Below are 26137 nucleotides of genomic sequence, written 5' to 3'. Positions count from 1 at the left end.
GTCAGGAATAGAGCCGTGCCTCATGCGTGGTTCAAGGCGCAGGGGCGGCGCTGGATGGAGTCCTGAGTGGCCCAGAGGGATGCCTCCACGGTGGGCTGTTTGTCCAGAAGCCCCAGCTTCTTGGCCGGCCAGGTGGAAGTGTGGGCCGTTCACTGACTGCTCCCTCAGCGGCTGGGAACAGTCTGGGGCTGGGAGCGTTTGCTCTGTGCTTGGGTTCAAAGGATGGAAGACAGGTGACTGGTGTGGTGGCCCTGCCACCAGCCCTGAGCTTTCCGACGTTGCTTCTTCTCCATCATTTTGGGAGATGGTTCGTGTGCGGGGACACACACGTTTCTCACAGGGTTCCCAAGGAAATGGGAACTCCTTGAATTTCGACTTTGCTGTGGCACCATATTGGTGGGCAGAAACCATCAACGTCGGGCCCATAGAGTGACTGGATTTCGTCGGGGCGGCTGCAGGGAAAGCTGGGAGAAAAATTCCTTCGATTTCTCAGATTGCTTCTTGAACATGAGGTTAAAAGTCCATTTTCGATTTGGGGGTTTTTAAGAGAGATCCCTTTTGAAATTTGGCCGAATGATCTGAAACAAAATGATCCCGGACTTGGTTAAAAAGTGGTGACGTCAGCCTCTTTTCACGGTCTGGACTAGAGCTTCTGTTAATGGTGGAGTTTGTAAATATGTGTGTTTGGCTTTTGCTTTTTCACTCTGTTTCACTTATTATGTTAGAGTTGGGTTTAGTCATTTATTTTATTTTTTAGAAGAGAAGCGTTTTTACAGAAAAGGGTGGTGAGAGGACTGGGGGGAGGTCAGCCCTCTGCAGCCAGAATCTGAGTTCTCCAGCGTGTTGTACCAAGTCGATGGTTATTATTCCCCCCGAAAATAATGTCCTTTTTTACTTGTTTTTAACATTCTGCCCTTGGCATCTGTTCCAGGCATTGTGGATGAACGTAGACTGTGTTCTGACAATGGGTTAAAGCAAGCACTTACTGAAAAGCATTCTCTACTTAATTACATTTCCTTCTTCTGGAAGCTATTTTAATTTTTTTTTATAATCACATGTTAATTGTGTATTAGCGGGGCCTTTCTGATGAGTTGAAAACAGAGTGAAACCTTTGTAAACAACACAGAGAGAAAGAAAAGGGAATGTGTGAAGCAAGACAGTGGTGATGCGCCAGTTCTAAGAGGCCGAAATAACTACACTTCTTGACGCCAGGGAGGGGAGGAAGTGGTACCTGGAAGTCCTTTTTCTGAGTGACAGCTCCCCTGATGGGGAGGGTGGGACCGCGGCTGCTGATCAGTGATGGTGAAGGGCGGGCTCATGGGTGCCACCTACTCATTCATTCACCCACTCATTCGTTCACTCACTCATTCATTCATTCTCTCATTTAATCATTCACTCATTCATTCACTGACTCACTCATTCATTCACTCATTCATATTCTTACCCATGAATAGCTTCCTCTGTTGGGTGCCGGCCAGATGTAAGATTCTTTACATGCGTGCCCGAGATCCTCAAGACAGGTATTAACCTCATTCGTGCAGAAGGAAACTGTAGCTCAGAGTTGAGTTCACACATTCACGTTCAGCCGAAGCTCCCAAGCAGGAGATTCAGATCTGTCAGGCCCAAGGGACTCAGCCTCGGTGAGGTTCTGAAGTGGCTGTGTCCCTTCCCATCCAGACTTCAGATGGTCCAGAGATAATCTGGTACCTGTGTGGGCAGTGGGAGGGAAGGAGGAGCCATCAGGGCTGGGTGTGTGTGCGTGTGCGTGTGTGTATGTGTGTGTATGCGTGTGGGGGGGGGTGAGGTGAAAGGTCACCAGAACTCGCTGGCATTGTTTTCTTTTCTGCCTTTTAACAGCTTTATTGAAAGCACCAGCCCCGGTTTACAATCCCTCTTGTGGCGAGAGGGGCCCCCCGAAAGCCCGTCTCTGTTCCCCGTGTAAAGGGCTGGGCTTGCAGGGGCTTTGCAGTTCCCAGGCTGTTATTAGGGAAGCGTGGCCCGGGCGCTTCAGATGAAAGTGCTACTGTGCGAGCGCCAGGTTCACCGCGCGCGATCCAAGGAAAGCCTGCCAAGACAGCGTTGTGAACGGGCGCCAAGCAAAACACACGCATTCCGTCCCGTGGAGCCAGCTCACTTCTGCAAATAGAGGAAAAATTGACTTTCTGATTGGGAGTGTTTCTACAACTCAGAAGAATCACTCCAGTGATTGTTCTAAAAATATTCCAGAGGCAGCACGTTCTCCAAGGCCTCGGGATTCTGAGCGGTCCTTAATTGTACTTTTTATGTAATCTCTCCGGATCGCGTTTTTTTGTTTTTTTTTTGTTTTTTTTTTTTTTAATGGACTCAAGCTTGCGTGGTCATCCTCTCTGCTCCCTCCTCCCCCTCCCCCAACGCGGCAGGATTGCTGCCTTGTTAAAGCGTGGTGTATGCAGCAGAAACTGTATTTTTATCTCTTTGACTTCAGGAAGTGTATTTGGGTTTTCATCTCCTGCAGCCGCTGTTGCAAGGCTCACGTCTGAGCAGCCGAATGTAGGGCAGCCCCTGACGTCCTGGCGTTGGTGGCCGAGCCCAGTTCTGGAGGGAGGCGTCCGTCAGGCGGACGGTTTTTGGTGGCAGGCTCGGGGGAGGGGGTGCTGCTCCCTCTGCCTGTTGAGGCTGGCATTCCCCTTTACCAGGCACAGAGCTCCCTAGGAGCCCCGGATATTTGCAGCTCCAGGCCGTTCTGGAATTCATATGATTTCTATAATGACGAAATTGACTGGGATTCCACAAGTCCGCTTACTGCCAAAAGTCAGTGATGTGGGCCCCTCCTTCTCTTCTCTGGTCTCAGAGTTTCTCTCCACCCTCTTTCTCCCCTCTTTCTCCTCCCCTTCCCACTCTCTGCCTTACCCGCGATCCCCACTCTCCCCTTGCAGTCAGCTTTGCCAGGTGCAGCTTCCGTGCTGCTGGGGAAGCCGGGGCACGTCTAGCTTCGGATTGGCAGCCCCAGAGCTGCTGACCTTTGCAGGATGTTCGACAGCATCCCTGCCTCTACCCACCAGATGCCAGTAACACCGCCACCCTCCTAATCGTGGCCATCAAAAATATCTCCAGACATTGCCAAAATCCCCGAGGGGGGCGAAATAGTCCTCAGTTGAGAACCACTGTTCTAGCTCTTTTTTCCAAACTGGCACTCGCTACAGCCAGGAAAAGGACTGGGGAATATTAGTATCTATTTTTAGGTTCACGGATCACCAAAAATAATAGGATGGAATCAAAGGCCTTGGAAATGGAGAAAGAATTCCCGCTGTTGAATTTCCCCCCCACAAAGTGTATTTTAAGAAGTCCTGATCCTGGTTTGAGGGGCAACGACGGTGGGTGGTGGATGCTGGGCGGTGAGCTGTTTGTCGCGGTGATACCTGCAGGATTTGGAACCGCCAGAGTCTGTACCTTCAAATAATCAAGCAGTTTTCCTCTAAAAAAAATCTCCCAGACTGAGCTTATGAGACAAATCTGCTAGAATTAGGTAACTGATAGTCTTATTGGTAAGTGGACGATTCTGAGGAATTGGTAGTGTTTCTGGCAACGTACGCTAGGACTTTCTCAGTGTTGTTGCCTCTCTTTCCTTCCTCTCTCCCCGCCTGCCTCCTTGCTTCCCTTAGAGGTTGTTTCCCCCATGTTAGGAGTGGGACCGGGCCCGCTCACGGGCAGCAGCGGCCTCATTTGGATGGCATGTGCTGTACCCATGTACAGCAATCCTGTTCTGTGGCCTTAAATGTTGACTGTTTAGTGGGGCATCCAATAGGGTCAGGCGCCAGGCGCCAGGTTTCATTTCGCCCATCGGCAGCCTATCTGTGAGAAATCTAGAACTGGGTGGTCCGCGGGTTTCGCGCTGGGCTTCTCTGGAACGCCATGTGGCCCAGTGCGCACGTGACAGCGTCAGCGTGATTTCCTGGGCTCAGCCAAAACCCGTGCTTCCGCCGGCTTCTTCCCGCCAGCTGGCCGCCCGAGCCAGCCTTGAGGTGCTCCGGCCATTTGGAATTCGCGGGACTCCACCTCCCCTGGGGCCTGAGCTCCGCAGCTTCACATTCTCCAGTGCGAACCCGACAGGACATCCTGGGGGCCTCCTGGCTCCAGATGTACAGTCAGTTTGGGCTGCAGCTCCTCTGCCCCTCCCACCCCGCCTCCTCTGTCGCCAGCCAGCCTCCGCTTGCCCCTGCACATTTCCTCCCGCCCTTGGCGTTGCTGCCGCCTTCCTCTGCCCTTGTGGGGTGGGGGCGTGGGGCGGTGCTGTGACAACCGCGTGCAGGAGGCGCGTCTGGTCCAACCCAGTGCCTTGGTTGGGTCTAACGATTGGGCCACCCAGCCACATTGCTGGGGTTAGTGGTGTTTGGAGAGAGGCTGAGTGGTGAGCCCTCACCCGTGTGTGTGTGTGTGTGTGTGTACGCGCGCACACCCCTGCATGTGAACCTGTGTGCAGCGGTGTGGGGGCTGCTAGGTTTCTCTCCCATAACCTCCCGTGGCATTTGGTGCGTCTCCGAACGCCCTGATTCTCTGATCATGCCGGGCAGCTCCGCTGTGCAGAGGGGCATCTGGGAACTTCGACACTGTGAGCCGAGGCTGGCGAGGATGACCATCTCCCCACCGCCCGCGGGCTGCAGGAAGCTGGCACCGTGGCAGAGGCAAAGCACCGCAGAAGTGCTGCAGGTTTTTCATATGGAAATGTGAAATAATGGGGTGATTAAATAGAGCTGTATATTAAAGTACATCTGACATTAGAATTACCATAATGTGCTGTAGCCTTAGGCTGAGTACTTTATTTGCCATCTGCGTCGGCCCAAAATCCCCCGGGGAAGCGCTAAAATATTCTGAATAAACTCAGCTCGAGTTCTTATTGAGAGTAAAATACCATTTGTGGCCCGTCGTATTGATTCGTCTTAATTGTGGTGCAGAAAAGAACATTCACTCGCTGGTGACTTTTGTGCTCGGTGACAGGCTGTCTGGAGTTACTGTAACATTGCAGTTGGTTAACCTGGATGGGGCCAGGCGGGCACCTCGGCTCCAGCCGGGATGCCAAGGTGCCAGCCCGGGCGCGCAGCACAGCTGGTGCTTCCTGCCAGCCCCCCTGCTCGCCTCCAGGGAGGGTGCTGGGGAGCAGGGCGCCCACACGGGGGCCGAGGCCCCTCCCTACGCCTGGCCTCGGCTCTCAGGGTCGGGAAAGGTGGCCCACTGGAGGAGGCTGTCCTGGAGGGGCATGACTTCAGTCTCAGCTCTTGGTTGCAGGGAGATACTAGACATATTTAAGAAAACAAAACTAAAAAAAGAAAAGAATCCACCCACCCAGGCAAAGTCAAGCTTGGGTGGTTACCGGTTCGTGGCGGTGGGGTCTGGTAACAGTCCCTGCAGCCCTTTTGTGGGGGTGGGGGGAGCATGTGGCGTGGAAGTGCTCGTGCGTTAAAGATAAATGACTCAGCGGTGGGAAGCACTTGGTGATCCAGACAGTGCCCCCTGCCCCGTTCATAAGGTCCAGTTTTTATCCTATAATCGCCTATCATTATACACAACTTAAATATTCAGATATTCTCCACAAACCTTGGGCTAGCATGTTTTTATCACTAATTCCGAACAAGGGAATAACCTTTCACTTCAGAGACAAATGAGACACATTTACAGGTGCGCATCTGCTGTTTCCTTGTGTTTTATCAATCCCAGTGGACCCGCACACTTTTGCTCTACCGCACGCCGCTGAGAACAATCTATGTAACATATTACTGCTTGTCTGTGGTGTGTGGCTGTGGGTCCGCTCCGCGTTAGCTAACCCGTGTAACTCGGCCTCGAGGCCCTCCATAACGTCAGTTACCTCCTCCGGGCTAAACATACACTCCGTTAAAACGAGGTTTACTGCCCCTGCAGTACTTCTCAGGGTGGAACGTGGAGAGTTCTGTGGATTTAAGGAAAGGAAGGATGGAGGCCTGCCTCGTGAAGGAAGTCATGAATTACAGAGAAGGGAGACTTCCTGTGTCAGCCAGAATGTGTGTGTGAGATGTGCTTGGCGTGTGTACATGTGTGCACAACTGTGTACACACCGGCGCTCAAGCACCCAAGCAGCTCGCTGCGTGATGGGTTTTGCCTGTGTATTTCTTAATTCACTCTTTATGTTATTAAGTGATAAGGATGGTTTGCTCTATGCCTCCTCTTCACGTTCTCTGCTAAATTCCCGTCCCCAGAATTCTAGAATCCTTTCAGAAAACCCTATATTGGGGGGGAGAGGGTTGGGGAAGTACATTCATCTCTCAGTCCACCGACACCCACTGGAAAAGTGTAGGTCCTTTTCAGAGAAGTCTACGGAAAGCAGATTTCAAGGGAGTCTGACGATGCATTCATCTATCTCGGGGAAGACATTATCTCCAACGCGTGTGAGAGCCTGGTGTAAAGCGGGGGGCACTGTATAGATGATCTTGAGGAGTGCGCTGTAGTTTCTCAAGAATGCTGTGAGTTGCCACGTATAAAATCACTCTGTGTGTCTTGCCTCTGGCTCTTCCATCTGACTAGCAAACACCACGGCTCTCACCCTGCCCCGAGACGCCCCCTCCACAGTTAGAGGTATTGCTTTGTTTCAGGGCTGGGTGGCTGTTTCCTGAGCCTGAGCTGCACACCTGGTGTGACCGCAGAATCGAGCAGTTGAAGTCCAGACTGTTTGGGGGAAATCTTGGGTGTATGGGGCCGGCAGCCGTAGTGCAGTTTTCCTACTTCCCTGTTTCCCCGAGAGTCTGGACCACCCCATTCCTGAAGGCGGGCTTCTCAGCCGTGGGTGTTCAGATAAGAGGCTTTTGCTGGAATAACAGAACTTCTGCTGGAGACGGTGATGTAGAAGCCGCCTCGCTTCCTAAGCTCGTGGTCCTCGTAGATTGGACCTGAAGTTCCCTCTTTGTGTTTTCCACCCCCCAGTGTCATTTCTTTATACATTATGGTTTCTTAGTTTGGGAAGGGCAGGTCTGGCCTGCAACCAAACTCTCCGAGGGGTTTACCTCCATCCTTTCGTTGTACTGAGATTTTGTTGTACTGAACAGTTCGTGATTCAAACAGACCTTGAGTGTGGGCTTGAAAATCTTCATTTAAAAAACAAAATCAAAGTTTTCATTGCGATGGAATGTGCAGCAATGGACTTTGGTCTCTCTCCAGCTCAGTTTCTTTGTGTGTTTTCAGAGCCTCCTCAGGTGGATCCCCCATCGCCTCTTCAGTTCCACATCCAGGTCCTCGCCTCCACGAATCTTAAGATCCCACCTCCATGTTTTTGTTCCTGCAGTTTCCTCCGCTGGGCACACACTTTCTGCCCTTTCTCTGCACAATGGACTCATTGAGCTCCAGGGTCTCCTCCTGCGAGAAGTCTCCCCCGATCCTCCCAGGCCATCAGTTTCTCCTCCTCTGGGCCCTGCACCGTGTGGCACACCCTTTCTTAGTGAACTAGTGGCCTGAGCCCTTACTGCATGTTTGTGGAGTCAAGAGCCTCTTGTCCTGGACCGCAGGCTCTGCGTGGGCATCCCTCCTGAGCTCAGTGCGGGCCTGGCAGACGACACACGCTGCCTGCACGTGTAGAGTAAAGGGAGGAAGGGAGGAAGGAGCAAACGAACAGACGTGTGGACAAGAGCCTCTCAGCTTTTGCCCCAGTGGTTCGGTTTCCGGGTGCAGACGTAGTGTTGTGCAGACGTTGGGTGTTGTCCTGAGGGGCTTCCTGGCTTTTTAGGAGGAGAATGCGAACACCGAGAGTGGGACATCTTTTTCACGTTTACGATTTAGCCCTGGGTTTGGAGGGTGAGTGTGGGTGAGTGAGGACAGCCCTGCACGGGAAACCCTGCAGAACGAGCAGGGGATGCATCGGATGGAAACACTTGCACAATTCTCCGCAGGTCCTTGCCTTTCTCATCGCCTCTCCCATCTCCCCGCCCCTGCCTGCTTCTGCAGCCAACAGACCTGCTTTCTCTTTGGTGCACCCCGAGGGTGCTCACACAGGGCTCTCCACCCCGAGTGCCTTCCCTGCTGGATCTGGGCCGGTGCCACTTTCCCTGTGTCTGGCTTGAACTCACCTCCACGCGGTGTCTCCTGCCTGCCTCTTCCCTGGATGCTCTGAGGTCACTCGGCAGATCCTGCTCTGCCTCAGAATCCTTTGTGTCCACAGCTTAACCCACCCCTGCTCCCCCCGACCCCCACCTGTGGCTGATCCCTCCAAGTAAGTAGGTCCTGTTGTGGGTCCTAGCGCCTAGCACATGGTGACCGGATGGACGAGTGAATGAATGAATGGGAAAGGGACGTCCCTAGAACATTTTGGACAAGATTAGGTTTCCTTGGCCTTAGTAACTTCCCAGGACGCTGCTTTTGCTCTGCTGGGGTTCTTGTGCCCCTGGCTGTCTAGGGGGATGCTGGGGCCTCAGTTTGAGGCTGTGGTAAGCCTGAAGGCCCAGTCCTCCAGCCCGAGGTAACTTGGGCATCGGAAGCACAAAGCTGACCTCTGCCGCATGGGTGCTCTCAGGGTGAGTGGACCGCAGCGCGGTGAGGTTTCTTACTTGTGGGGCCTCTTGATTCTCAGCCAAGCTCCACGTGGCGTTTCCTGCACAGAGCCTCCAGCTCGCGGCACCGGCCGACTCGCTGGTGTGCGCGGGGGCAGGGGGAATGGTGTGCTGTTGTTGGTCCAGGGCCGGTTACGGCGGAGTTTGCAAGCCCGGTGGAGGGGCAGCCAGGTGTGTGTCAGACACGACCCAGGCCCTGGGCTCAGACCCAGCTGTGAATCTGGGCTCTGCGACCCGCAGGCTGTCTGACCCAGGGCCCCTCACTTAGCTGTGATGAGACTGAGTTTCTCTTTTATATAAGATCTGGATTAGAGCCCACTTTCCAGAGTGGCTGTGAGCGCCCACAAGTCCACCTCTGGCACGTGCAGTGGTATGTGAGTCAAGCCCACCAGAGTCAAGGGCAGGTGATACCAGTGTGGTGATCAGTGTCGAGCAGCATTCCCCCAAGGCTATGGGGATTCAGAGGGGGCTACGCTTGGGCTGTGTCTAAGAAGATGTTTTGCAGGGAGAGGAGGAAAGGCAGGTATTCCAGGCAGCTGAAACGGCAGGTGCAAGGAGGTGTGAGATGCACGGGCAAGGAGAGGACCAGGAGGGTGGGGGTCCAGCGCGTGAGTGGGCAGTGAGTCCGGCCGGATCCTGAAGGCTGAGAGCCCGGTGCTTCCTCCGGGCAGCAGCAGCTGTCAGGGCTGTGATTTGGGAGGACCGCTGGCCCGCCTGCCCCCTCTGCCAGGGCGGCTTAGAGGTGGATGGGGGCGGTGGCGGAGCGTCTGGGTTCTTTGGAGTCACCTGGATCCCAGCATCCTCTGGTGGTTGGAACACAGCCAGCGGGGAGGCGTGGGCACGCTGGGTGGGGTCCTGCCCAGCGAGGCCGGGAAGCGGGGTCGTGTTGAGTGCTGAGCTGGGCCCTGCTCCAGAGGCGGCCTCGCCTGGAGGGCAGACTGTGCAGCCTGGGAAGGTTCACCCAGACCTGGGCAGACGCCCTTGTTCTGCCTGTGATGACTTTAGCCACGCTGACCACGGCGGGAGCAAACAGACAGAACACAGCTAACACAGGTGCCGGCAATTCTGAAGCACGTGTGCGTTCGTCACCCTGCTGGTGGCCGGAGTTGCGGCAGTAGCAAGATCAGCTCAGCCCCGGTCCTCAGGGAGCTTGGAATCCAGACCAGATGATGAATTTTAAATAAATGACCCAAGGCCAGTCATGTGGCCTCCGGCAACTTACTTGCGGTCTCTGAGCCTCCTTTATTGCTCCTGTGTGGTCACGGGCAGAGAGTTATCATGGGACTACATGGGGTGATGCAGGTTCTAACCCCCAAAGGCAGCCAAGCCCTTGCATGCTTTTCTCTCCCTGCACCTTGAGCTTGGTCCTAGCAGCACTCTTACTTTTCATGAAATAACTGAGAGGGTTATTAGGTGCTCTCGTCTCCCTCTGGAATTCGAGAGCTGCATCCCTCGATACCAGCAGAATAGCTAGTGGATAAAAGGTGCCCAGCTCCTACGTGTTTCAATGAATGAATGAAAGGCAAGCGTAGGCATTGCTCTCAGCAGGGCACACCCTGCTACCCAGTCCACTCAGCTCTATCTGTCTTGGTCCCCCCACTTCGTGGGCTTATGTGAGCTGGGATCCAGGGGTGGCAAAGAGGCAGACGCATGCTCTGTGTGGTGGTAATGGCTGTCTGGAGCTCTGGGTTAAGGAGGATTCTGAGGCCTGGTGGGGGAGTGTGGGGATGGATGGCAATGTCCGCCACGGGCATTGGCTGTGCTAGACTGAGGCTGGCTCAGCACTTCATCACCAGGGAGACCATTTAGTAGCAGTAGTAGTGCTACTACTGTCACCACCAGAACCAACACCCAACAAAGGGCATCTATTACTTTTCCATGAGATGATTGGCCTGATTTCACCAAGTTGTTGCAATTCTAGCCGAGAACAACACGTCTCCACGTTTCACTAGCACGTGGCTGGAACCAAAGGTGAGATCCCGAGGCACACACAACTGCCCTGTCTCCTCCCCTGGGGTCCCTTGTCTTGGGAGGGGCCCAGGTCCGCACCCTTTCCTCTTTTGACTAAGCTTTTATCTAGAGCACAGCTGTCTGTGTGGCTCTGGGCTGATGACCTTATCTCTTCCAGTCTTCAGTTTCCTCATCTGTGAGATGGTGCTGCTGACAGTTCTTGACCTTGGGAGTTGTGAGGACAGTTCTCCTTAGCTGCAGGCAGCTCATGTAAGGGTTTAATAATGGTTTCTTGTTACTGCTGTTATTTTCCCCTTAGCTCCACCTTCTCTCTTGGAGAGGCTGAGCTTTTGTTTGATAGGATGCTTTCAGAACAAGCAGGGGTGCTTATAGATTTCATAGGTGACTGTGCTCAGAAATGATATGAACATGAAACTTACAGAGTTCCCCAAGGAAACCAACTGACATTTTCTTTCTGGGGGATCATGAAAGGGAAGACAGTCTTTAAACTAATAAGGGGTCTACACATCTAGAGATAATAGTGACAATAATTATTAACATTTTGGCGCTGAGGAGATGGCATTGCTAGTGGGCATAGATTCTGGAGGAGGATTGGGTGGTCGGCCAATGAATCCAGCCCTCTCCTTGGGCACCGGGTACCCTAAAATCCAGAGAGGGGAAGGGGCCTGCCCCAGGGAGACCCTGGATCTAACAGCCTGCCCCAGAACCTGGCTGCCAGTGTCTCATGACCCCTTCACCAGGTCCTGAGTGGCACGTTGCCCCGTAGGCTCACCTGCTCTCTTAAACATCTCCACTCCAGGGACAAGGCCCGTGGTGGACCCGACTGGGCTCCATCAAAGGGTCATCGATGCCCTTCCCTGGGAGGACACACACAGTGTGATGGGAGGACCTTTTCATTGTGAAACAGACCCTGACAAGTGTAAAGAGAACGATCTCAGGGGGTGCTGGGGGGTGCAGCTGGGATGGAGCCAGGTCTCTGGAAGCCTGAGCAGGGACATGGCCCTCCCCTTGCTGGCTGGGGGACTCTGCCTCTCTGAGCTGTCGCATCATCACGTGCCAGCAGGGAGGTGGTCCTTGCCTGGCCTCCCTCAGCGGTCGTGTGAGTGACGATGAAATGCGCTAATGGCTGTGAAAATGCCAAACCAACTGTCAAGTGCTTTGCAAACTGTAGAGGGCCACGTGAAGCCAAGACCCAGTTCTTTCTTCAGTGTCCAAGTGTCAGGACTCTCATTTTTGCCTCCAGCTTTGGGAGGAGAAAGGCCCTGGCCGGTGATCACCCCAGGCCCTGCTTGAGCTGGGAGGTGGCTTTTGAGCAGCCGTGAACCACTAAATCCCCTGCAGGCAGGAATACCCTTCCACTGGGTATCACTTGGCTTTAGGAGAGCCCTCTTAAATTATTGCTCTCAATTATGGCCTTTTTATTGAATAATAACTCAGTTAAAGGTGTGCTTTTTATTGAACATCCCTGATACCTTTATTGGTATTATTAGAGTAACCAGCATAATAAGGAAGAACAATTATTTAAATGCTCATTAAAAAAATAAAAAAACAACTCCTACTAGCAGAGGTGGGGAGGCGGTAGCACTTCATTGCAGGAGCCCAGTTGCGTGTTGGTTCCCAAGAGTCACAATAAAAAATGACGTTTCCTCAACGTTTGCAAGTTCCTACTTCCCTGGAACCTCTAATGCATTAGGCAGGCTGCATTAAAATTCCTCCAGGGGAGAGGGTGTGGAGAAAAGGGAACCCTCTTGCACTGCTGGTGGGAATGTAAATTGATACAGCCACTATGGGGAACAGTATGGAGGTTCCTTAAAAAACTAAAAACAGAACTACCATATGACCCAGCAATCCCACTCCTGGACGCATACCCTGAGAAAACCATAATTCAAAAAGAGTCATGTACCACAATGTTCATTGCAGCTCTATTTACAATAGCCAGGACATGGAAGCAACCTAAGCGTCCATAGACAGATGAATGGATAAGGAAGATGTGGCACATATATACAATGGAATATTACTCAGCCATAAAAAGAAACGAAATTGAGTTATTTGTAGTGAGGTGGCTGGACCTAGAGACTGTCACACAGAGTGAAGTAAGTCAGAAAGAGAAAAACAAATACCGTATGCTAACACATATATATGGAATCTAAAAAAAAAAAAAAAAGTTTCTGAAGAACCTAGGGGCAGGAGAGGAATAAAGATGCAGATGTAGAGAATGGACTTGAGGACATAGGGAGGGGGAAGGGTAAGCTGGGACGAAGTGAGAGAGTGGCATGGACATATATACACTACCAAATGTAAAACAGATAGCGAGTGGGAAGCAGCCGCATAGCACAGGGAGATCAGCTCTGTGCTTTGTGTCCACCTAGAGGGGTGGGGTAGGGAGGGTGGGAGGGAGACGCAAGAGGGAGGAGATATGGGGATATATGTATACGTATAGCTGATTCACTTTGTTATACAGCAGAAACTAACACAGCATTGTAAAGCAATTATACTCCAATAAAGATGTTAAAAAATAAAAAAGAAAAGAAAATTCCTCCAGGGTTTTATTACTGCCAGAGTTAGACTGAAAGGCATCCCTGAAGCGTCCACTGCCAGGTACAAGATGGATAATAAACAAAACACGCAAAGCCCAACCGTAACACGTGCGCAGTGATGTGTGCATTTTGTAGGGTGTGTCCACGTGCGCGATCTCATTTGCTCCCCCGGCCCTCTTTGGAAGCAGATATGTTATTCCCACTCTACTGATGAGGAAACAGAGGCTCAGAGAGGTTAAGTGACTTGATCAACATCACTCTGCTGGGAATGTCAAGGCGGAGGTATGAACTCACGCTGCTGTCCAGGGTTCTCTTCAACAGAGATCACTGGGAGGGTTTTGAATTTGAGAAAAACACAGGGCCTCCCTTGAAAGCCAGGAGAGCAAAAGAAGACCCAGTGTGGGATTCTGCCAATGGATACCAAAAATGTCTGAGGAAGAAAGAAGGAAGGAAGCAAGCAAACAAGACACGGGCCCTCGGTTCTGAGTCGCCAAGCCTGATGCAGTGATTCAAACGCAGCTGACGTTTCTAGGCCTGTAGGCCAGGTTTGGCGTCGCTGGGTAAGTCTCTTCAAAATAACCTAGGCGTCGGGCTTCCCTGGTGGCGCAGTGGTTGGGAGTCCGCCTGCCGATGCAGGGGGTGCGGGTTCGTGCCCCGGTCCGGGAAGATCCCACATGCCGTGGAGCGGCTGCGCCCATGAGCCATGGCCGCTGAGCCTGCGCGTCCGGAGCCTGTGCTCCACAACGGGAGAGGCCACAGCAGTGAGAGGCCCGCGTACCGCAAAAAAATAAAATAAAATAAAAATAAAAATAACCTAGGCGTCGACCTCTCAGTTGGAACGTCGGCAGCCACAGTGGCAGCGTGTCGGGACATGGACCCTGTCTGGGCCACCAGCAAAGTCGGCACGTGGTAGAGCTTCCAGCTCACCTCTGGGCAGGTGGCCCTGAGCTCCAGGAGTGGGGACAGCCCTGAGTCCGAAGCAGCCCTCTCACCGAGGGCCTTCCGCTGCATTTAAAAATGAGCCATTGGTGACTGTGTGTGTTGGGGCTTTAAAATGTTTAGTGAGTTTTTGAACAGAAAAATGTTCCTAGCGGCTCTTCAAAGGCTTCCTGACATTGTTCAGTTCTCAAAAGTGAGCAGCCCCAGTGCTCAAGGCTACTTCTAGGTAAGAGATAACCATGAAGTGGTAATATGGAAATGAACATTTTATTTAAAAAAGAAAGTTACGGAGGAGAGTGGAAAGTGCATTGTCTAGGGAGGGCCTTTGAGGGCTGGGAGATTTTAAAAACATCGGAAGCTGTCAGATCCTGGGAAGACCGGCACCTGCAGTGAATCTTGCCATGGCGTGGAGAGAAGTGTGGGCGCCAGATGGGTTCAGGGGTGCGGGAAGAGAGCTTACCCTGGCTTGACGAGGGACCCTGGAATCCTATTCAAGGGATACGCACAGAGCTTTTCTCCCCCGATGGTGAATTCCGGACAGTTAACTTCCTCCCGGTTGCTCCAAGTTAGAGTTTTAGCAGTGTCTTTTGCTCTTTTTTTTTTTTTTATACAAAAAGTGGAAACATCTGAACTCTTTAGAACATGCAGCTACATGCTTCTCAGCAGCTGCCGTTTGAGTTAAAAAATATATATATTTTAATTGGCCATTTCATTCCTGGCCTGCCTAAGAGTTTTGCATCGTCTTCTGATACCCACATTCCTCACGGGCAGTAGAACTTTCTAGAAAATGTGTAGCCATCAGAAGAAGAAACAGGAAGTGCTCTGGAGAGACCCAAGGAAATGAAGATGATGAAAAAGGAGATTGGGGGAAGGGAGGCGGCCCGTCGTCTTAAAAACATGAGGAACCAGAGCAGCTGTGTGCAGTAGCCTGGTTAATGAGAGTGGCTGGAGCGGAGGTGAAGGGTACAGACTGCGCTTTAATTGGAAGATCTGTGACCTTGCGGGAGGTGGGGCTTCATTTGTGTTATTAGCTCCTGTGTCAGAAAGGGACTTTTCCTTTATCTTCTTATTTATTACTCGTTTATTCTGCCTAGCTCCAGAAAAGGATTTGCGGAGACTAAATATCGTGGCTTCTGGCCAGCTTTCCCGTGAGGCTGTCTGAGGTGAAGAGTTCTGCTCCCCACACGCGTTAACTAATAAGCCAGGACAGGAGATGCTGCCTCCAGGAAGCTGGCGCTCTCTGCCGTAGCGGGGTGGCACGCAGGACGGGAAGGCTGGGGTGTCCGTGTGGCCTTACCGCTCCCGCAGTAAGGACCACGGCTGCCCAGGGCCTTGGGAAGGAAAGGCCCTGTTTCCAGGTGGGGAAATTCTCCCCAGGGGCTCCAGCATGGGGAACTGAATTACACAGACATACTGGGAGGAGGAAGATGCCCAGACACCCTGGAGAAAGAAAATTGCCTTAGAAGTTCTCCTGGAGCTGTGTTTAAAAGTGAGGTGAAGCTGACCTTCGGAATTCTTTTTTCCTTTTTGTCCTCCCTGCCCCCCACACCCCTCTTGGTCTCCTCACTACCAAACACACAGACACATGTCCTGTTGCACATGAGCGTGCAGTGATGCCCATAGACCACCAGACCTGGAAGGCAGGTCTTGGTTTCCAGTGGTGGGTGATCTGGCCCAGTTGCTTCTGTGTCTGGGAGAATCTCCACCCTGCCCCCTACCCGCTGGACAGCCCGCACACACTGCATGGCTCAGGGAGGTCCAGGCCCCTTGGACCTTGGACCTTGGGAGAGGTCAAGTTTTAACTTGTATGGAACTCGGGACATTTGGTCCCAGAGCCACTTGGATTTTACTGCTAAGGGTGAAGCCCCCAGGAAACATAATTTGTGGCTGGAAAACCAAAAAAATACATCTCTATACGGGATTTCAGAAGTCCTTAATCTTCCAGGGAGTGGCTGAGATGGGGCTTGTCTGCTCCAGCCCGCCCCGTGTACTCCCCCCTCCCCTTCCCGATACGGGGGTATGGAAACTAACATGCACGTTTGGCTCCACCAGGGAGCTTGCGGCTACCGTGCTTTATCAGCGTTCAAATCTTCCAGGTACAAGAAAGTTTGAAAAAACAAAAGGGTATTTCAAGATCTCAGCTGTGATGTCGTGTTCCCTTTTCCTTTCCCGGCCAGTGAGCAAATCTGATGTTGGAAAGCAGGACCTGCCCACACCTGTCCTGTTCACGTGAAGCATGAGAAGAGGTTCAGGCTGGAGAAGCAGCCAGTTTCACCCGCAGGTTCAGGACGTTGGCCACAAAAGACGTTCTGGTTGGAAGGTCTAGGCTCCATTTTGTGATGACCCTAATGATGGACAAAGACAGGGACGTCTTGGCTCTGTGCCACCAGCGTCCACTAAGACTGGCTCCCGATGTCACCAGAGCCAGTTTGTAACAATTCCACACTTGCCACTATTAATCCTGACCGTCCTGTCAGATGTGACATTCTTTCACTCAGTGTTTCTGGCAAAGGACCTCACCCCTCCCCCTCCCCAGGGGTCTCTGGAGGCCAGATTCCACACTGTGGTTAGGGGTGTGTGTGTGTGTGTGTGTGTGAGGCCAGGAGAGCAATGGTGGGGGACAGCTGTCACCCAGTAGTGATGTTCATGACATGCTGAATCCTTCTGTTCCTACGCATCCGTGTTTAAATCTGACAGCGCTTTCTGCATGGACCCTGGTGTGTGAAACCCTGGGATTTCCTGTAGTTAAAATCCCGAGTGATGCAGAGGTATCAGCCGTTTCTCTTAAAATGTTCGGGCGGGCTTCCCTGGTGGCCCAGTGGTTGAGAGTCCGCCTGCCGATGCAGGGGACACGGGTTCGTGCCCCGGTCCGGGAGGATCCCACAGGCCGCCGAGCGGCTGGGCCCATGAGCCATGGCCGCTGAGCCTGTGCGTCCGGAGCCTGTGCTCCGCAACGGGAGAGACCACAACAGTGAGAGGCCCGCGTACGGCAAAAAAAAAAAAAAAAAAAATGTTCGCAAGGCGATTTGGTTTGATTTGTGCTTCTTAGAACTTTATTGGATCAAAGATTGCCTAGTCCGTGACTGGGGGGGGAGGGGACAGTTTTGCCCCCCAGGGAGGCTTGGCAGTGCCTGGAGAGATTTTGGATCCTCATGATTGGGAGGGGAGGGAGTGCTACTGGCTTCTAGTGGGTAGAGGCCAGGGATGCTGCTGAACACCCTACAAAGCACAGGGCGGCCCGCGGCCCCCAGGCGGAGAATCATCAGGGTCTACGTGTCAGTAGTGCCTTGCTTGACGATCCCTGGTCTAGACCGTGGCCAGTGTGAAGGTAGCCCTGAACGGCTGAAATCTGCCCTGCTATCTTTTATGCAGTCCAGCCTTCCCGTACTTCCTATTACTGGAATCAGGCATTCTCACAAACACATCTCCTTTGGCTTCTGAGGTGATGGGCTTAAGGACACCGTATTTTAGGGGCACAGAGGGATGTCTACCGAATTGCAGTAACTTGCTGAGGACGCATGCCTGGTCCGGGCTTTGCCAGGGCCGCCAGCCCACAGAGCAGGCTTCTTCAGGCCTTCTGCCAGGGACCTGCCAGGGGGTCGCAGGCCTGGGCCTGCTCAGAAGCCGTCCCGCTGCTGCCACCCTCAAGGGCTGCGGGTCCCGGGACACACTCGGCTCCGGCTCGCCTCCAGGTCAGTGGCCCCGTGGTGCGCGAGCCCCCGTCCTGCGCTTCTCACGCTCTCTCTGCCTTTCCGTCCGTGTGTCTCCCCAGGTAAAGATGAGCCTTCCAGCTACATTTGCACAACATGCAAGCAGCCCTTCAACAGCGCGTGGTTCCTGCTGCAGCACGCGCAGAACACGCACGGCTTCCGCATCTACCTGGAGCCCGGGCCGGCCAGCAGCTCGCTCACGCCGCGGCTCACCATCCCGCCGCCGCTCGGGCCCGAGGCCGTGGCCCAGTCCCCGCTCATGAATTTCCTGGGCGACAGCAACCCCTTCAACCTGCTGCGCATGACGGGCCCCATCCTGCGGGACCACCCGGGCTTCGGCGAGGGCCGCCTGCCCGGCACGCCGCCGCTCTTCAGCCCGCCGCCGCGCCACCACCTGGACCCGCACCGCCTCAGCGCCGAGGAGATGGGGCTCGTCGCCCAGCACCCCAGTGCCTTCGACCGAGTCATGCGCCTGAACCCCATGGCCATCGACTCGCCCGCCATGGACTTCTCGCGGCGGCTCCGCGAGCTGGCGGGCAACAGCTCCACGCCGCCGCCCGTGTCCCCGGGCCGCGGCAACCCTATGCACCGGCTCCTGAACCCCTTCCAGCCCAGCCCCAAGTCCCCGTTCCTGAGCACTCCGCCGCTGCCGCCCATGCCCCCCGGCGGCACGCCGCCGCCCCAGCCGCCGGCCAAGAGCAAGTCGTGCGAGTTCTGCGGCAAGACCTTCAAGTTCCAGAGCAATCTCATCGTGCACCGGCGCAGCCACACGGGCGAGAAGCCCTACAAGTGCCAGCTGTGCGACCACGCGTGCTCGCAGGCGAGCAAGCTCAAGCGCCACATGAAGACGCACATGCACAAGGCCGGCTCCCTGGCCGGCCGCTCCGACGACGGGCTCTCGGCCGCCAGCTCCCCGGAGCCCGGCACCAGCGAGCTGGCCGGCGAGGGCCTCAAGGCGGCCGACGGCGACTTCCGCCACCACGAGAGCGACCCGTCGCTGGGCCACGAGCCTGAGGAGGAAGACGAGGAGGAGGAGGACGAGGAGGAGGAGCTGCTGCTGGAGAACGAGAGCCGGCCCGAGTCGAGCTTCAGCATGGACTCGGAGCTGAGCCGCAACCGGGAGAACGGCGGCGGCGGTGGCGGCGGCGGCGGCGTGGCCGGGGTGCCGGGCGCGGGCGGCGGCGTGGGCGGCGCGGCCAAGGCGCTGGCCGACGAGAAGGCGCTGGTGCTGGGCAAGGTCATGGAGAACGTGGGCCTGGGCGCGCTGCCGCCCTACGGCGAGCTGCTGGCCGACAAGCAGAAGCGCGGCGCCTTCCTGAAGCGCTCGGCGGGCGGCGGGGACCCGGGCGACGACGACGACGCGGGCGGCTGCGGCGACGCGGGCCCGGGCGGCGCGGTCAACGGGCGCGGCGGCGGCTTTGCGCCGGGCGCCGAGCCCTTCCCGGGCCTCTTCCCGCGCAAGCCGGCGCCTCTGCCCAGCCCCGGGCTCAACAGCGCGGCCAAGCGCATCAAGGTGGAGAAGGACCTGGAGCTGCCGCCCGCCGCGCTCATCCCGTCCGAGAACGTGTACTCGCAGTGGCTCGTGGGCTACGCGGCGTCGCGGCACTTCATGAAGGACCCCTTCCTGGGCTTCACGGACGCGCGCCAGTCGCCCTTCGCCACGTCGTCCGAGCACTCGTCCGAGAACGGCAGCCTGCGCTTCTCCACGCCGCCCGGGGACCTGCTGGACGGCGGGCTGTCGGGCCGCAGCGGCACGGCCAGCGGGGGCAGCACGCCGCACCTGGGCGGCCCGGGCCCCGGGAGGCCGAGCTCCAAGGAGGGCCGGCGCAGCGACACGTGCGAGTACTGCGGCAAGGTGTTCAAGAACTGCAGCAACCTGACGGTGCACCGGCGGAGCCACACCGGCGAGCGGCCTTACAAGTGCGAGCTGTGCAACTACGCGTGCGCGCAGAGCAGCAAGCTCACGCGCCACATGAAGACGCACGGGCAGATCGGCAAGGAGGTGTACCGCTGCGACATCTGCCAGATGCCCTTCAGCGTCTACAGCACCCTGGAGAAACACATGAAAAAGTGGCACGGCGAGCACTTGCTGACTAACGACGTCAAAATCGAGCAGGCCGAGAGGAGCTAAGCGCGCGCGGCCCCCGCGCACCTGTACAGTAGCCCCGTCGCCAAGCGAGAGAATGCTGACCTGACACTTGCCTCCGTGTCGCCGCCGCCGCTGCTCGGCACCCCCTGCGAGCCCCCGGGGCCCCAGGGGAGGCGGCCCTCCAACCTAACCTGTGTCTGCGAAGTCCTATGGAAACCCGAGGGTTAATTAAGGCAGTAAAAATTGTGGAGCCTTTTAACTGTGCAATAATTTCTGTATTTATTGGGTTTTGTAATTGTTTTGGCATGTGCAGGTACTTTTTATTATTATTCTTTCTGTTGAAATTCCTTTAAGAGATTTTGTTGGGTATCCATCCCTTCTTCAGTTTTTTGTTTCTTTTTTTTGTTTCTTTTTTTTGTTTGTTTTTTAAAAACTCAGTAGTAGCCTGAGCGATGACTCCCGAGCTATGTAGAGGGGAAGCATATATTTTAAATTATAATTTTGGGGGGGGAGGGCGCTGCTTTTTTGAAATCTAAGCTAAGCATGTGTAATTTCTTGTGAAGAAGCCAACACTTAAATGACTTTTAAAGTTGTTTACTTTTTTATTCCTTTTTTTTTTTTTGTCCTGAAATAAAAAGTGGCATGCGTTTTTGTTTTTGTTTTGGGGGAGGGGGTGGATGAACAGCGGATAACAATCTTTAAAGTTGTAGCACTTTGTTTCAGAATCGGAAAGGAGATGTAGCACTGATGATGTCCCGAGTAACAGAGGCCTTTTCTGTGTTGATTTCAACTTTGCAATACATAAGGAAACCTTTGCGTGGTGGTGGTGGGGAGAGGCCCTCAGAAAACTCAGCACTGCCAGAGAAACAGGAGTTTTTGAGGGCTGCCCCTGGGAAATGGCCCAAGAGCATTCTAAAATTGTGCATTCCCAGCAGATCCCGTACTTTTCTTGGAATGTCGGTGGGCCCTGGGATGCCATCTCTGCTATCTGCCGTAGATTAGACTAAATAAAATGGGCTGAGGGTACTTTTGGGGGTAGATGGTGGTGGCCTGCAGTGACACAGAAAGGAGAGAAACCAGTGGTGTTCTTTCAGGCTTCTTCTGGCTTGACAGCTTCTCTCTCTCTCTCTATCACCCCCACCACAGAAATCCTAAGTCATACATTGCTGCCAGTGACAACTGATCGTTTCCCAAGCAGACAAGTGTACTGATGGTGAATTGAGGGAAGTTACTATTCTCTCACGGAATGCACACTGATGACATTGTACGGACGGGGGGCGGGGGGGGGGGGAGTGGGGGGAGGATCTTGCCAATTTCAGTTCCCTTTTACTGGAGAACGGGAAGAGTTCCATCCGAAGATGCCCAGCGCTACTTCCCAGGTTTTTTTGTTTTTTTTTTTTTTTCTATCCCATTAGGTTGGAAGGTACTAAACATTGGACTGTTAAGATTAGACATTTGAATTCTGTTGACCCGCACTTTAAAGCTTTTGTTTGCATTTAAATTAAATGGCTTCTAAACAAGAAATTGCAGCATCTTCTTCGTTTTGGCCCAGAGGTGGGTTAAACTGTAAGGGATGGCTGAGATGGAGTGTCAGTATTGCTAAGCGTGGCATTCACAATACTGGCACTATAAAGAACAAAATAAAATAATTTATTGGACAGTTTTTCTACTGCCATTCAATTTGATGTGAGTGCCTTGAAAACTGATCTTCCTATTTGAGTCTCTTGAGACAAATGCAAAACTTTTTTTTTTTTGAAATGAAAAGACTTTTTTAAAAAAAAAAGTAAAACGAGAAAAGTACATTTCTTTAGAAACAAACAAAGCCACATTTACTTTAAATAAATTTTCAAAAATCCTGGTTGAAGACATGAAAATGCCATAAGACCCAATCAAATGAAGAAATAAACCCAGCACAACCTTGGATATCCATTAGCTGAATTATCCTCAGCCCCTTTTGTCTGTGGGACAACGCTGCTTAGATGTGGAGTGGAGGTGATTTACTGCTGAATTAAAACTCAAGTGACACAAGGTACAAGTTGATATCGTTGAATGAAAAACAGAACAAAAACAATTCAGGAACAACGGCTAATTTTTTTCTAACGTTAAATTTAGTGCACTCTGTCTTAAAAATACGTTTACAGTATTGGATACATACAAGGGTAAAAAAAAAATTGTGTGTATGTGTGTTGGAGCGATCGTTTTTTTCAGAGTTTGCTTAATAGGTTATAAAAAGATGCCACAGTGGCTGCGTGTATATTGTTTTCTTTTGGTGACGGGGTTTTAGTATATATTATATATATGAAAATTTCTTGATTACTGTAAAAGTGGACCAGTATTTGTAATAATCGAGAATGCCTGGGCATTTGACAAAACAAGAAAAAAAAAAAAAACCCTTTTCTTTTCCTTGAAAATGTTGCAGTAAAATTTAAATGGTGGGGTCTATAATAATTTGTTCTTGTCACAGTAACTGTAAAGTCGGAGTTTTAGTAAATTTTTTTCTGCCTTGGGTGTTGAATTTTTATTTCAAAAAAAAATGTATAGAAACTTGTATTTGGGGATTAAAAGGGGATTGCTACACCATGTAGAAAAAGTATGTAGAAAAAAAAGTGCTTAATATTGTTATTGCTTTGCAGAAAAAAAAATCCACATTTCTGATCTGTACTTATTTTCCTCCCCCTGCCTCTCTCTGGAATGGATATTGGTTGGTTCATATGATGTAAGCACTTGCTGTATTTTTACTGGAGCTTGTAATTTTTTAACTGTAAGCTTGTCCTTTTAAAAGGATTTAATGTACCTTTTTGTTAGTGAATTTGGAAATAAAAAGAAAAAAAAAAACAAAAACAAGCAGGCTGCCATAATATATTTTTTTAATTTGGCAGGATAAAATATTGCAAAAAAAAATTTGTATGTTAAGTCCTATTGTACAGGAGAAAAAAGGGTTGTTTGACAACCTTTGAGGAAAAGAAACAAAAGGAAGTAGCTAAATGCTTTGGTTCACAAATCATTTTAGTTGTATATATTTTTGTCGGAATTGGCCTCTACAAAGGACTGTTCGAATAGGGCTTCACTCTGAATGCCCTGAACCTTGCATCAAGGCTCCCTGGTGTGGCCACAGCAAACCAGATGGGAAATTCTTTATTTGTGTTGAGTGGAAAAATCAGTGTTTGTCAAGGTATAGGTACCATTTCACAGAGCCCTCCCTTTCTTTAAGAGGCATCTGTAAAAGATGTCAGATGTAGAGGAGAGCCCAGAGCATCTTCCTCCTCTGCCGTCACCCTGCCCTTCAGAGCAGAAAGAAACGCAAGCTGAGCTTTCTTTAGTCCTTGAGAAAGCATTAAACAAACAAGCAAACAAAAATTGTAATAAAGGGAGCTGGTGTATCAGCTAGGCGCAGGTGACGTGATCTGTGGCTGGGACCAGCGCAAATCGGATTTCAGGAAGGAGTCCCCATCACAACCAGGACCTTTTATCCCTTGGAGAGTGTTGGCCTGTTGTCTTTCTTACCTGCGTTGCTGCTTTTCTCTCCGAAACCTACATTCCGTCAAGTTTCCGAATGCCTAGGGCCTGGGACGAATTCGGTGCCTTTCCATAGCTTTCTCTTTCCTTCCTCTGTGTTTCCTCTCCATCCTTACGCCTCTGTCAGTCCTTTATTTGTTCTTTTCGTTTTTATTCGATTTACTTCTCCCTCTCTGTCCCCCCACTCCTTTTTTTTTTTTTTGTAAAGCCAAGTAGCTTTAAGATAATAAAATGGTGTTTTTTTGGATGAGGGAATAATACGTTTTTTAAAAAATACCTATATCAGGAAGCCATTTTTTATTTCAGGAACTCTAAGAAACCATTTCAGGTTACGAAAGTATAACCAAGCATCCTGTCGGGCAATTCTTTACCAAATGCAGAAATCTTTCTTCTGGGCGCTTTTCTGTTTAGTATGCTCTTTGCTCCTTGCCATTTACCTTTGCAAAGTAGAAAGAAAGGGAGAGGAAGTGGAAGATAAAGCTGAGATGTCCATTTCCTACCTGCTTGATCCGAAGACCCAGGGGCCCGTCCTTTCCTCCGGATGCCCTGGGAAGGTCCTTTAGAGCCTCCAAGGCTATCCTCCTGTAGTTAACAGAAGCTAGCCAGCTCTCACCAGCTTCCGCAAAGTCACCACGATTCCAGGACTAAGCCATCCTAAAGCACAAAGATTTTGTCTCTGTCGACTGCAGAGAAATGAGCATTTTGCTTCTCTGTCATGTTTAAAAAGCCAACACTGAAGCAGATGACCCAGTGAGAGAGGCCCCGAGCCTGGGGGACCCAGCTGACCCTGCCGGTTTCCACACTGCCACAACTTGGTTCAAAGTTGCCACAACTTGGTTCAAAGTTGCCACAACTTGGTTCAAAGTTGCCCCAAATTGGAACCTGCCACTTGCCATTTGAGGGTCTTTCACGGGGGGAGGAGGAAGCTGAATTCCTCTAAGCAAAAATGTGAAAAGTAGGGAAATCAGCCTTTCGTCCCTGTCCTAAGTGACAGTCAAAGATTTTGTGGAACACAGGCAAACCCATGATTTTGGTGCTCTTTGTATCAGCTCTGTGAAGCAAAGTTACATTGAGTTAAGTTGTTTGCATTTGTACTGGCAAGGCGAAATATTTTTATTACCTTTTCTATTACTTATTGTATGAGATTTTGTTGTTTACTTGGAGGTTCTGTCTTTTACTACAAGTTTGGAACTATTTATTATTGCTTGGTATTTGTGCTCTGTTTAAGAAACAGGCACTTTTTTTTTTTATTATGGATAAAATGTTGAGATGACAGGAGGTCATTTCAATATGGCTTAGTAAAATATTTATTGTTCCTTTTATTCTCTGTACAAGATTTTGGGCCTCTTTTTTCCCCTAATGTCACAATGTTCAGTTCAGCATGTGTCTGCCATTTCATTTGTACGCTTGTTCAAAACCAAGTTTGTTCTGGTTTCAAGTTATAAAAATAAATTGGACATTTAACTTGATCTCCAAACCTTGTCCTTTTCTGTGTCTTTCAAGGGTAGGGAATGGACAGCTTATTTCCAAGAGTGACTTAAAGGTCTTTCTCCATTTTCCTCCTGACTCAACCCCTCACTGCTGTATTTGGGCGGACAGGAAATAATGCCATGAGAGACCAACAGTGCTCCTTGTTTACCCCTGTGAAGCACTGTGATGTGGAATAGTGGTTCTCCATCCTGCCTGCACATTGGAATCACATGGAAATTTTTCAAAATTCCACTGCCAAGGCCTCACCCCAGACCAATTTCTATCAGAATCTGGAGGTGAGATCCAGACATCAGTATTTTTGAAAATGACCCAGGTGACTCTTACACAGGCAAGTTTGAGAACAAGTCGTTTAAAACTAAAAGCCCTTGTCTGGGAATGACAAGGCTCAGGTCTAGTATAATTCAGCTAACGTTTCCTGAATTCCCAGGGAGAGCCACTGGGTGAGGCACCGAGGGGTCAGAAATGAGTGGGACAGAGACCCTGCTGCTCTGGGTCCTTGGTCTGGTCTGGTCCCCTGGGGTTCCCATCATGAAGGGAGGCTGTTGGACTAGAGAGCATCTCCACCCATCCATGGGTTTTAATAGAATCACACAGGAGGACCACCCTCCCTCCCCCTGTGCGAGAGGTTGATAGAGTTGAGGATGCCTTCTTTAGGGATAATCTCAGATCCGGAGGAGGAGGCAATGTCTTTCAGAAGGAAGTAGCCTTTAGCTTGGCTTTTCCGCCTGCTGGGCCCAGAGCAACTGACAAGATGGAAGAGGAAGACGGCAGCTTTCCTTTGGGTTTCACCCACTTAGGAAACTGTTGCTTTCCTCCAATGAGTGAGGGTCAGAGCCCACCCCTGTGTGAAACGGGATCAAAGACCCACTGGGTTCTCGGCCACTCTTCCTTTTTTCTGCCGCACTCTGCGGCATGTGGGATCCTAGTTCCGCAACGAGGGCTCGAACCCACGCCCCCTGCAGCCGAAATGCAGAGTCTTAACCACCTACCAGGGACGTCCCCCTCGACCACTCTTCTTATGTTTCCTGTTCTTCAAGACACAAAGAACATTCCAGTCAAGTCACTTTTCTGCAAACTCACTGGGCACCATCCACAAAGCAGGTACCAAGGTAGGCAACCTGGGAATCTTCACAAGGAGACTGCAAAAAGTGAAAACACTGAGCCATGCTTGCAAAGATGCTGTGTGGGTTCTGGCCAGATGATAGGAAGAATGAGGGAGATGTGTTCCTCTGTGTGCTGTCTTCAAAAAGTCACCATGCTCCCAAGGCCATATCTAACCACTGGATGAATAGAGGTAGGATTTAAAGTCCAGCACTAAACACGGAGTGGGTAGCCATTCAG

General features: G+C 51.8%; 1 protein-coding gene across 10 annotated transcripts in view; it reads left to right on the top strand.

Moving 5' to 3' along the window:
- Window positions 1–24774, top strand: part of BCL11B (BCL11 transcription factor B) — a 98505-nt gene extending 73731 nt beyond the window's left edge. For all 10 annotated transcript variants that reach the window (XM_049706500.1, XM_049706497.1, XM_049706499.1 and 7 more), the window contains one exon: window positions 17763–24774. In XM_049706500.1, the coding sequence (XP_049562457.1) occupies window positions 17763–19831 (2069 nt within the window). In that variant the 3' untranslated portion in view covers window positions 19832–24774. The remainder of the gene's footprint in view (window positions 1–17762) is intronic.
- Window positions 24775–26137: the final 1363 nt, after the last annotated feature.

This window comes from Orcinus orca, chromosome 2, assembly GCF_937001465.1.
Source record: "Orcinus orca chromosome 2, mOrcOrc1.1, whole genome shotgun sequence".
NCBI classification, from domain to species: domain Eukaryota; kingdom Metazoa; phylum Chordata; class Mammalia; order Artiodactyla; family Delphinidae; genus Orcinus; species Orcinus orca.
This window is presented reverse-complemented; position numbering and strand designations above follow the sequence as displayed.